General features: G+C 39.0%; 1 protein-coding gene across 1 annotated transcript in view; it reads right to left on the bottom strand.

Annotated features, from left to right (window-relative positions):
* LOC122264147 (mitochondrial amidoxime-reducing component 1) overlaps window positions 1–12,129 on the bottom strand; it is a 27,849-nt gene extending 15,720 nt beyond the window's left edge. The window contains exon 1 of the mRNA XM_086534034.1: window positions 12,038–12,129. Within this exon, the coding sequence (XP_086390160.1) occupies window positions 12,038–12,129 (92 nt within the window). The remainder of the gene's footprint in view (window positions 1–12,037) is intronic.
* Between the last annotated feature and the right edge of the window lie 371 nt (window positions 12,130–12,500).

The following is a 12,500-nucleotide window of genomic DNA, read 5'->3' as shown; positions in this document are numbered from 1 at the left end:
GAGTGTGTCTGTTTGTATATAGGTGTGTGAGAAAAATTGTGTATGTGTGTGAGACTGTGTGTATGAGTGAGTGTGTGTGTGTTTGTGTGTCTGTGTGTGTGAGTGTATGTGTGTGTATATATGTGTTTGCATGTATGTATGTGTGTGTGTTTGTGTGTGTGTGTATGTGTATGTGAGAGAGAAATTGTGTATTTGTGAGAGTGTATGTATGAGCCTGTGTGTGCATGAGTGAGTGTGTGTCTGTTTGTGTGAGTGTATGTGTGTGTTTGTGCGTGCATGTGTGTGTGTGGATGTATGTGGATGTGTGTGTGTTTGCATGTGTGTGAGATAGAGTGCGTGAGTGTATATGTGTATGTATGTGTGAGTGTGGGCATGTGTGTTTGTTTGAGTATTTATGTTTGTGTATGTCTGTGTGTGTGTATGTATGTGTGTGTGTTTGTGTAAGCGTGTGTGGGTGTGTGAGTGTGTGTCTCTGTATGAGAGAGTGTGTGTGACTGTAAATCTGTGTGTGTGTGAGACAAAGAGAGAGAGAGAGAGAGTGGGTGTGTTGTGAGTGAGTTTGTATGTGTCTGTGTATGAGAGAGTGTTGTCCCGGAGGCGACTAGCCAGACCATCGTCTTTCTAGCTGGTGGTATTGAGAGCCCTTAATTAACCAGGCAACAACCATAAAAGCCCTGGTGTGCCAGGGGAATTTTCCACGTCGGTGGAAGTGGAAGTTTCCCTGAGGGTGTTTGTGCACACCTAAGATGTGGTCACGCCACCACGTGATCACTTATGTATATCGGTCACATGGTCGCCATGCCAGGTCCAGGTCAGATCTGCTGACCTGGTAGATCGAGAGAGGCGAGTGACGCCTCGAGGCAGAGAGTCTACCCCGGGATCTCGATCTGTCGAGAGGCGTGTGCGAATGTTTGATGTGTGTCTATATTGCCGTTATCTTGTTACATGTATTACAGCTGTTTTCAGTGTGAACATATATACTTGTCATACTGTGCGTCTACGCAGTAAAGAAAGAAACCAGTGAACTAGTGTGATGGGTATAGATTACTCTAATATCCACACATAGAGAAATATAAGGTTGGTGTCAAACACAGCAGCTGATACAATAACAATATATTATAACTTCAATAATATGACACGATATAATATATATATATATATAGATATAACAAGAAATGACTCTGGAAATAAAGATCGGGATTAGCACTAGTTCACAATCGTAGATGCAGAAGTGCGAATAGTTGGTGTTGGTGATTAAGGTCAAGGACCTCGAGTGACTTCGCTATCGTCAGTATATCTCAGGACGGCTCGCTAGGCGGGGCGACGAGCCATCTGCAGGAAAGTAGGCGTAGCTATTCCAAGTGTCAGCTTGGGTCGCGATTTCCTGATTGGCTGACTTCGGTTCATCATAATTCATAGGTGGTCAGCCTTTGAGGGTGATATTCCTATGATGTGGAGATGACCAGAATATCCAGAAGGGCTAAAGTTGCAGGTGCTGTCTTTAACGAATCTTTGCCCGATCCTGGGGGATATACGAAATCCGATAATTGTGAAGGTCACATCTGTGTATTGTAATTTGATCATGTATCTCAGGTCAGACATATGCTCTGTTAACCGTTAAACATAAATACTTTCATATCGCTCTACCATGCTACCCCAAATCGTCCCGATTTGGTAAGAAATAAAGTAGGAAGCTTTATACTTAACTGAGGATAAGAATTCCTTGATCAGGGGAACTCTATAAGAGTAGTATACGAAGAGACAGCAACATCCGGCAGATTCTTGATTAATGCACAATACTACACGGAATTGCAGCATGGCCGGCCTCGAGATCAGCTCCGGAATTACAGGTTTAACACACCTGGGAGGGGTGCTTTTCTGCATCCGTCAATATCATAACTTGAAAAAAGTATAAGTACCTGGCGCCTTACATGGCTTTAGAGAGGTAAGCGGGGACGTAGGGTAGAAGGCATAGTTCGATATATGAGAAGGAAAATAATTCGTGCAACAAGAAAAAATGTGAGTTAGTAATATATCGAATATTGTATCAAAATGTTTTTTTTTTTATGTTATTTTATTTTTTTGTATTATTATTCTTATTATTTATATTTTTTTTTGGATTTGATTTTTTTTCTTAGAATATTATATAGCATGAGGGTAACTGGTATATGCAACAGAATCATGGGTATGTTTTACTTGCTTGTTTTTCAATGCAACTCGCCTGTAGGTGATGCAATAGCACGCTCCCAGGGTTACTAGCAACATACACATTCCGGCGACGGTAACGTATACGGGATAAACGTAGGTTGCGTGGAACGGGCTGAGCGGGGTAAATGCATCAAGCTGTTGCAAAGTAGGCATCTGTTGAAAGGTTATACTAGGAAGAGAAATGTTATAGGATGGCAATGATACCGACATGGGCTGCAGGTAGGAGGTATTCATTGCAATCTTCCTTTTGTAGGTATGGGTTGCTGGAATAAATAAGGATAATGAAGTCAGTTCACATGAGGCTGGAAGAACAAAAGTATCTTGTAGAACAACATCAGGGTTATGCTTGATACACATAACTGTAGTTGTAGTAGCAGAGAGACCTGAAATTGTGAGGTAAGATTTTAGAGTAGAGTAGAACTGAATTCGTTGCCTTAGAGGAAAAAGAGAGGCTTAACATTAGTAGAGGAGATATTGTGGAGAATAGGGCGTAAGTCATGTGGAGTAATGACATTGGGAAGCACTTCGCCTGCTGTTGCTGAAATCAACGAGTTGGTTATTGAGTTCATAAAGTAGCCAGGCCGGAGAAATCAGCAATCGGCTGAAGCGAAATTTTGATTTCCACATTGTTTGTTACTGGTAAGACTAGCCCATGGTCCTAAACGAAGGCTCCTGGCACTGCGCGAAGCCTAGGGGGTAGGGCATGGCGGTCGGCAGACGCCAATGCGAGGAATGATAAGCCCAAGAGGAGTAAGGTCTGGAAGATAAAAATCAATTAGTGTTCGTCGGCCGGGGGAGAATAGTACTTGTGAGCAAGCTTTAGGACGTCGAAATGAGACCAAGATTGTTCACCTGACTGTATGCATTTAATGTAGGCCTTGTTGTTCTTTACACTAATTACTCTAAATGGACCTTCAAATCTAGGAGCAAGCTTTGACTTAATATTGAGTGGTTGGTTGACTTTTCTAAATACTAATGCTCCAACTTCAATGTCCTTGTGGCGGGCCACTTTGTGTTGAAATGACAGTATTTTATCTCTGGAATTAGTCAAATGCTTCTTTGTGATCTGAAAGATGGACTTGTTTCTATTTAGAAGATACTCAGCATAGTTATCATTATATGAAGGAACTTGGCCTTCATCAAAGAGGTCATAGGGTAGTCTTTTATCCATTCCATATAAAAGAAAATGTGGGGTATCACCTAAGGAAGAATGGAATGTACTATTAATACAAGACTGGATTGTCAATAGTGATTCATCCCATGTGTCTGATGTCGCATCAACAAGCGATCTCATTAATGAGAGGATGGAGGAGTTGAGCCTTTCTGTAATACCATTACTTTGTGGGCGGTAAGGGAGAATGTTAACACGAGTTACATTCATGATATCACATAACTTATCCATGACTTTATTATGAAATTCAGTCCCGTTATCAGTTGAAAAATACATGGGGGCTGAATGTCTATGACAGAAGTCGTGAAAAGCATGTGCAACAACATTTGCTGTTTTGTTGGGGACGGGGACGAGTTCACAAAAACGAGTGAAGTTATCAATGAAGACTAAAATATAACGATTACCATTGCGAGAAGGTAGAAAACCTGACAATGTGTCGCAAGAGACTTTCTGGAAAGGAAAGTCTGGAATGTCATATTTCAATGCAGGGGCTGGGTCATTGGTATTTCCTTTGTAATAAGGACATTGCTTACAAGACTGAACATGCTTAGCAACTTTGCTAATAAGGTGTGGGAAGAAGAAGCGTTGCTGAGCTAAGTGAATTGCCTTATACTTACCACAGTGTGCAGCTTCTTTCGACTCATGGAAAAGAGGAAGGATTCGACCTTCAAGAGATTCAGGAATAACTACAAGCTTACGAGATGCCTTGAGCTTTCTTGTCCTATATCGAGACTTGTAGCAAAGTAGACCGTTAGCATCGAGGTAAAGTTGACTTACTCGAACATGTCTGCTAGGGGGAGGTCTTTCATTCCTTTCTAAAGCTTGAATTAAGGGTCCGTACAGATTATCATTACGTTGCGCTATCCGGATCTCGTCCTCCGTGGGTGGGTCCATGGGAGGTACGGCTGGGGCAGCCAAGACCGGGGCGGTAACAGAATGAATGGGGTCGGAACGGCGATCATTAACATGTGCAGACCGGATCTCGTCCTTCGAAGAATCCTCAACGGTAGGCGCGGCAGTATTTACCAAGATCGGTGCAATGTCAGAGAATTTCACCTTGCGGGAGGCAAAGGTGGGCGAGGAGCTAGATTCAGGCAGGTTGTGAGCGTCAGAGAGAGGAGCGCGTGATAGCGCGTCGGCAACGACATTTTGTTTCCCGGGTAAATAAACAATGGTGACGTCAAACTCTGCAAGAATTTCAATTGCGCGGGCGCGTCGTCCATGAGGGTCCCTTCAGGTCAGACATATGCTCTGTTAACCGTTAAACATAAATACTTTCATAACTAGCGTTTCTTCTACCCTCTACTCAGGGAGAGAGAGAGATAGCAAAGAGCAGTGAATTACTTATGGAGTATCATTACTCATACCAATAGATAGCAGTGGCTGTCATCTTAAAGACATTAGTGTGATGTCTTTGTGGTGAATTTCACGAGAGTTGAGTCTGTGAAAGAGAGAGAGAGAAAGGGAGAAAGACATTGAGTGTGTATGTGTGTGAGAAAATGTGTATGTGTGAGAGAGGGTGTGTGGGAGTCTGTGTGTGTATGAGTGAGTGTGTGTGTTTGTGTGTGTCTCTCTGTATGTGAATGTATGTGTGTATGTGTATGCATGTATGTATGTGTGTATGAGTGTGTGCGTGTGTGTATGTGTATGTTTGTGTGAGTGTGTGTGAGAAAGAGTGTGTGTTTGTGTGGGCATGTGTGTGTATTTGTGTGCACATGTGTGTGTTTGTGTGTGTGTGAGGGAGAGAGATAGTGTGTGTTTTTGAGTGTGAGTGTATGTGAGAGAGATAGAGAGTATGTATTTTGTGTATGTTTATGTGTATGTGTGTGTCTGTGTGTGTAAGTGTGTAAATGTGCGTATGCGTGGGTGAGAGAGAGTGTGTGTGAGTATATGTGTGTGCGTGTGTGTGTTTGTGTGTGGGTATCTGTGTGAGAGAGATATTGTGTATGTGTGAGTCTGTGTGTGTGCATGAGTGAGTGAGTGTATGTGTGTGTGTATGCATGTATATATGTGTATGAATGTGTGTCTTTGTGTGTGTGAGTGTGTGTGTATGTTTATGTTGTGTGTGTGAAAGGGGTTGTGTCTTTGTGTGAGCATGTGTGTATGTATGTATATATTTGAATATGTGTGTGCATATGTGTCTGCGTGTGTGTGGATGTGTGTGAGTGTGTGTTAGAGATAATGCGTGTATTTGAGTGTTAGTGTATGCTAGAGTGTGTGTTTGTGTGTGAATGTTTGTATGTATGTATATGTGTGTGTGAATGTATGTATGTATGTGTATATGTGTGTTAATCTATGTGTACGAGTATGAGTGTGTGTGAGAGAATGCATGTATGTGGGTGTGGGTGTGTTTGTGTGTGTGTATGTATGTGTTATGTATGTGTGTGAATGCATGTATGTATGCGTTTATGTGTGTGTGAATGTATGTTTGTGTTTGTGTGTGTTTTACTGTATGTGTATGTGAATGTATGTATGTGTGAGTGTGTGTGTTTGTGTGAATATATGTGTTTATGTCAATGTGTGTGTGTTTCTGCACGTGTGTGTGAATATAAGTATTAATGTATGTATGTATGTATTATGTATGTGGCGGTGTTAACATATGTGTGTATGAATGTGTGGATGTATTTATGTGTGTGTCTATGTCTGGGTGTGTGTGAATCTGTGTATGTATTCATGTGTGTGAATGTGATTGCATGTGTGTGTCTGTGTTAGAAATTGTGTGTGTGAGAGAGAAAGAGTGTGCGAGTTTATGTATGTATGCATGATGTGTGTCTATGTGTGTTTGTGTGAGTGTGTGTCAATGTGTTTGTAAATGTATAATTTCTGTGTGTTTATGTGTGTGTTAATGTGTATATGTATTTATGTGTGGGCTAATGTGTATGTGTATTTATGTGTGGGCTAATGTGTGTATGTATTTATGTGCGTATATGTCTGTCTGTGTGAATGTGTGAGACAGAGTGAGAATGTTACTGTGTGCATGAGTAAGCATGTGTGAGTGTGTTTGTGTATGCCTATGTGTGAGTGTATATGTATGTGTGAGTGTGTGTCTATGTGCATGCATGTATGTATGTGTGTGTGCCTGTGTGTAAGTGTGTGTATGTGTATTTTTGTCTGTGTGTGTATGTTTGTGTGTACGTGTGCGTGTGTGTGTGTGTGGATGTGTGCATATGTGTATATGTGTGTGATTGTGTGTGTGACAAAGAGAGTGTTTGTGTGTGAGTGTATGTGAGAGAGTGTGTGAATGCATGTATGTATGTATGTGTGTGTGAATGTTTTTTTTTTTTTTTTGTGAGTGTATGTATGTGTTTATGTGTGTGTGAATAAATGTGTGTATATACATATATATTCATATATATTTATACATATATATATACTCATATATATATATACATATATATTTAAGTATATATGTGTGTGTCTGTATGTCTGCGCGTGTGTTTGCATGTGTGTGTGAAAAATTATGTGTGTGAGAATAAGAAAGAGTGTGTGTTTATGTATGTATGTTTATATGTGTTTGTGTATGTATGTTTATATGTGTTTGTGTATGTGCGTTTCTATGAGTGTATGTGCATGTGTATGTGAATGTGAGTGTATGTGACTTTATGTATGTATGTATTTATGTGTGTATATGTGCGTTTGTGTGAGTGTGTGTATTTGTGTGTGTGTTTCTGTGTGTGCTAATATGTGTCTGTATTTATGCGTGTAAATGTCTGTGTCTGTGTGAGTGTGTGCGTGTATCTATGAATTTGAATATGTGTTTGTGTGTATGTGTGAGAGAGAGTGTGTGTTGAGTGTGTATGTGAGAATATTTCTGTGTGTGTATGAGTGAGTGTGTGTGTTTGTGCATGTCTGTGTGTATGTTTATGTTTGTGCGTGTGTATGTGTATGTGTATGCTTCTTTTTGTGTGTGCATGTGTGTGTGTGTTTGTGTATATGTTTACTGAGTATGTGTGAGAGAGAATGTGTGTTAGTGTGAGTGTATGTGAGAGTGTCTGAACGCATGTATGTGTGTGAATGCATGTATGTATGTGAGTGTGAGCGTGTGTGTGTTTGTGTGAATGTGTATGTGTGTATGTGTGAGTGAGTGTGTGTGAATGTAAATGTGTGCATATGTATATATATGTATGTATGTGTGCATGCATATATATGTATATATATATATATGTGTGTGTGTATGTGTGTTTGTGTGTGAATGTATGTGTGTCTGTGTGGATGTATGTATGTGTGTGTCTGTATGTGTCTGTGTGTGAGTGTGTGTGTCTTTGTGTGATTGTATATGTGAATTTTTATGTGCATGTAAAAGAGAGAGAGTGTGTGTATGAGTGAGTTTGTGTTTGTGTTTATGTATGTCTGTGTGTGTGAGTCTATATGTGTGTATGAGTATGTATATATGTATGTGTTTATGTGTGCGTGGGCGTATGTGTATTTGTGTGTGCGTGCAAGTGTGTGTATGTGTATGTTTGTGTGTGTGTATGTGTGTTAGAGAGAAATTGTGTGTGAGTGTATATATTTGTGAGTGTGTATAAGTGTATGCATGTATGTATGTATGTGCTTGTGTGTGTATGTGCATGTTTGTGTGTGTATGTGAGTGAAATTGTGTATGTATGAGAGAGTGCCTCTGTTTGTGTATGCATGTGTGTGTGTTTGTATGTGTTTGTGCGTGCTTGTGTCTCTGCTCTGTTAGTGTAAATGTATATGTGTATGTGGGCGTATGTGTGTGATTAAGTGTGTTTACGTGTTTGCATGTATTTATGCGCGTTTGTTAATGTATGTATGTGTGTGCGTGTATGTATGTGTATTTATATGTGTGAATGCATATATGTGCGTGTATGTGAATGTGAATGTATGTATGTGTTTGTGTGTGTGATTGTATGGATATGTTTGTGTAAATGTGTGTGTAAATGTATGTATGTGTGTATGCATGTATGTATGTGCATATGTATGTATGTGTATATATGTATGTATATGTGTATGTATATGTATGTATCTATTTATGTGTGTATGTATTTATGTATGTGTATATATGTATGTGTGTATTTATGTATGTATTTATGTATGCGTGTGTTTGTGTTGGTATAAATGTATGTGTATGTGTGTGCCTGTGTGTGTGTCCCATAGTATGTGTGTACATATGTGTGTGAGTGTCTATGTGTCTATATGTGTGTGGGTGGGTGTGTTTGAGTGTGTGTATGTGTGTATTTGTGTGTGTATATGTGTATAAATGTGTTTTTATGTGTATGTATTTATGTATGTGTGTGTGAGCATTTGTGTGTGTGAATGCATGTATGTATGTATGTGTGTGAATGTATGTTTATATGTGTGTGAATGTATAAATATGCATATGTATGTGTTTCTGGACGTGTGTGTGTGGGCGTGTATGTATGTGTGTGTGTGAATGCATGTATGTATGTGTGTGAATGTATGTTTGTATTTGTGTGAATGTATGATTATATATATGGTGTGTGTATGAGTGTGAGAGAGAAATTTTGTGTGTGGATATATTTGTGAGTGTGTATAAGTGTATGCATGTATGTATGTGTGTGCTTGTGTGTGTATGTATGTGTATGTGCATGTTTGTGTGTGTATGTGAGTGAAATTGTGTATGTATGAGCGAATGCCTCTGTTTGTGTATGCATGTGTGTGTTTCTATGTGTGTGTTTGTGTCTCTGCTGTTAGTGTGAATGTATATATGTATGTGGGCGTGTGTGTGTGATTGTGTGTGTTTACGTGTTTGCGTGTATTTATGCGCGTTTGTTAATGTATGTTTGTGTGTGTGTTGACGTGTGTGTGTGTATGTATGTGTGTTTATATGTGTGAATGCATATATGTGCATGTATGGGAATGTGAATATATGTATGTGTGTATAAATGTGTATATGTGTGTATGCATGTATGTATGTGTGTATGTATGTATGTGTGTATATATGTATGTATGTGTGTATGTATATGTATGTATATGTATGTATGTATGTGTGTATGTATGTATGTATGTGTATAATATATGTGTGTATTTATGTATGTATGTATTTATGCAAGGATATATGTATTATGTTTGCGAATGTATTTATGTATGCATGTATGTTTGTTTGTATGAATGCATGTGCGTATATGTGTATGCATGTGTGTTCGTGTGAATGTATACATGTGCTTGTGTTGGTATAAATGTATGTGTATGTGTGTACCTGTGTGTGAGTGTGTGCCATAGTGTGTGTGTACGTATGTGTGTGATTATCTATGCGTGTGTGGGTGTGTGTGTTTGAGTGTGTATTTATGTGTGTGTATATGTATATGCATGTGTAAGTATGTGTGTGTTTGTGTGTATATGTGTGTATTTGTGTATAAATATGTGTTTTTATGTGTATGTATTTTTGTATGTGTGTGAGCGTTTGTGTGTGTGTGAATGCATGTATGTATGTATGTGTGTTAATGTATGTTTACATGTGTGTGAATGTATAAATATGCGTATGTATGTGTATGTATTCATGTATGTGTTTCTGAACGTGTGTGTGTGGACGTGTATGTATGTGTGTGTGAGCGTTTGTGTGTGTGTGAATGCATGTATGTATGTGTGTGAATGTATGTTTATATTTGTGTGAATGTATGTCTATATATATGGTGGTGTGTGTGTAAATGTATGTGTGTGTGTATGAGTGTGGGTATGCGTTTATATGTGTGTACGTTTATATATGTATGTATGTATGTATGTGTGCATGTATGTTGAGGGTTTGGGTTATTTCTTCTATTAACCCCTTCTAGTTCTTTTAAAATGTCCTTTATATTTGATGGCTTATCCAAGCTTTTATAATAAACACATATCCTTGCACTATATATATATAAATATACACACACAAACATATATATATACATATATATGCATATATATGTACATATATTCACAATAGCGCACATACAAAAAAAAGAAAACAAATAATATGCAATATCCCAACCGGGGTCGAATTCCTAGGAGGAGAGTGGCTTCTGTGGATAGCGCAGACTTCCACGACTTTTCAGTAGTATCGAGGAGTATAATGACAGAGATTGTAAAGGGTCAGCAATCACTTGCAGGTGTTGACAGTGCCTGTTATAATCATAAGAGGCTGCAAAGAGAGCATTAAAAGTAACAATCTAAGACCCACATTTTATAAATGAAATTAACCAAAACTGCAATATGTTATAAGATTTGATATATCACAAATACGGACACTTAATGAGGTGGTGCGGAGATCGGAGCTAAGTGAGGTTGTTTGAGGTTATGCGGCGAGCCATATAACCTCGCTTTTGAAGCTTCAAAGCTGAACCACAAGATTCATAAGAATACTCACTCAACACACGCACTCATTGAAACGTTCTCACGTATATATTAAATTAGTGCTATACAGTGAAAATGAACAAACCATGTACATATGTATGTAAGTATGTATTATGTATGTGTGTGTGAATGTATTTATGTATGTATGTGTATATGTGTGAATGTATGTGTGTTTGTGTGAATGTATGTATGTGTATGAGTGTGTGTCTGACTGTGTATGTGTGTATGTATGTGTGTTTGTGTGTGTGAATGTATGCATGTGTGTGTGGGCGTGTGTGTATGTGTGTGGGCGTGTGTGTGAATGTATGTATGTGTGTGTGTAAATGCATGTATGTGTGTGAACGAATGTACGTGTGTAAATGTATGTATGAGTGTATGTGTGTATATGTGCGCATGAGTGTGTGAATGTATGTTTGTGTGTTTGAGTATGTGAGTTGTGTTGGTGTGTGTGTTTGTGTGTGTGTGTGTATGTGCGTTTATATGTATGTATGAATGTTTTATGTATGTATGTGTGTTTGTATGTGTATGCGTGTGAGTGTGTGAATGCATGTATGTGTTTGTTTTGGTGTGAATGTATATGTATGTGTCTGCCTGTGAGTGTGTGTGTTTTCTTGTGATTATGTGTGAATGTATGTTTATATGTGTGTGGGGGCGTGCGTGTGTGTGTGTGAATGCATGTATGCGTGTGTGTATGCATGTATGTGTGTGCAAATGTATGTGTTTGAGTATGTGTGAGGGGTTTGTATGTGTGTACGTGTTAGTGTGTGTGTGAAAAAGAGGAAAGGGAAAGAAAGTGTGTGGATGTATGTATGTGTGTACGTGTGTGTGTTCGCGGGCATGTGTGTGTATGTGTGTGCGTGTGTGTGTGTGTGGGTGTCTGTCTGTGTGTGCTTGAATGTATGTATATGTGTGTTTGGGCGTGTGTTTGTGTTTTTATGTGTGTGCGTGCGCGCTTGCGTGTGTGTGTGAATGCGAGTGCTTGAATGTATGTATGTGTGTTTGGGCTTGTGTATGAGTGTGTACGTTTGTGTTTGTGTATATATGTGTGTGTAAATGCATGTATGCGTGTACGTGTGTGTGAATATATATGTAAGTGTGATTGTGTGAATATATATATGAATAAGAATGTGCGTCTGCGTGTGTATGTGTGAATGTATGTATATATATATGTGTATGTTAATGTATGTATGTCTACGTGTGAATTTTTGTATGAGTGTGTATGTGTGCCTGCTTTTGTATCAAGGTTCTTATTTGTACATGAATATAATTACAGAACATATATAAAAGCAATTATAAAATAGTTGATTACAAACATCTGAATTTCCATGTCTCAGTATGCGAGCACCTCACATGACCTGTTCAATTCTAATGGACACCAAATTCCAGATAACCCTCTGAGACCCCGGTTCGGACGAGCTAGCCGCATGCCTAGCATTGGCCATTACTCTTTCGCCCAATCACAGTCAAGCCGAGCCTTACTTCGACCAATAAGTGAGGTCATTTGAGGCCCCAAAGTAACCTCACATAGGATTTCTTAGATTCAATACAGATTCAGTTTAGACTTCTTGTCGGGAAGTTGTTCTCATCCTTTGACTCCTCCTCAAGGATGGAGGATTTCAGAACTTTCCGCCCTTGGGATTCCAGGTAGACTGTGTTTAATACCTCAGTGCCTTTAATTCATACAGTATGTAGTGTCAGTGTTTCGTTAGTGTTCTCGATATTACTATAATTCAGATCTCGTTAGCTTTGATATAGGTTAAGCCTTCCCTAATGCGTATATAACATGTCCTTGTTGTAAACAGTCTTATATATA

The sequence above is a fragment of the Penaeus japonicus genome, unplaced genomic scaffold, assembly GCF_977035675.1.
Source record: "Penaeus japonicus unplaced genomic scaffold, GWHDUDI00000001_assembly GWHDUDI00000040, whole genome shotgun sequence".
Classification (NCBI taxonomy): Eukaryota; Metazoa; Arthropoda; class Malacostraca; order Decapoda; family Penaeidae; genus Penaeus; species Penaeus japonicus.
The sequence above is the reverse complement of the archived record's forward strand: the minus strand, read 5'-3'. Positions and strand labels throughout refer to the sequence as shown.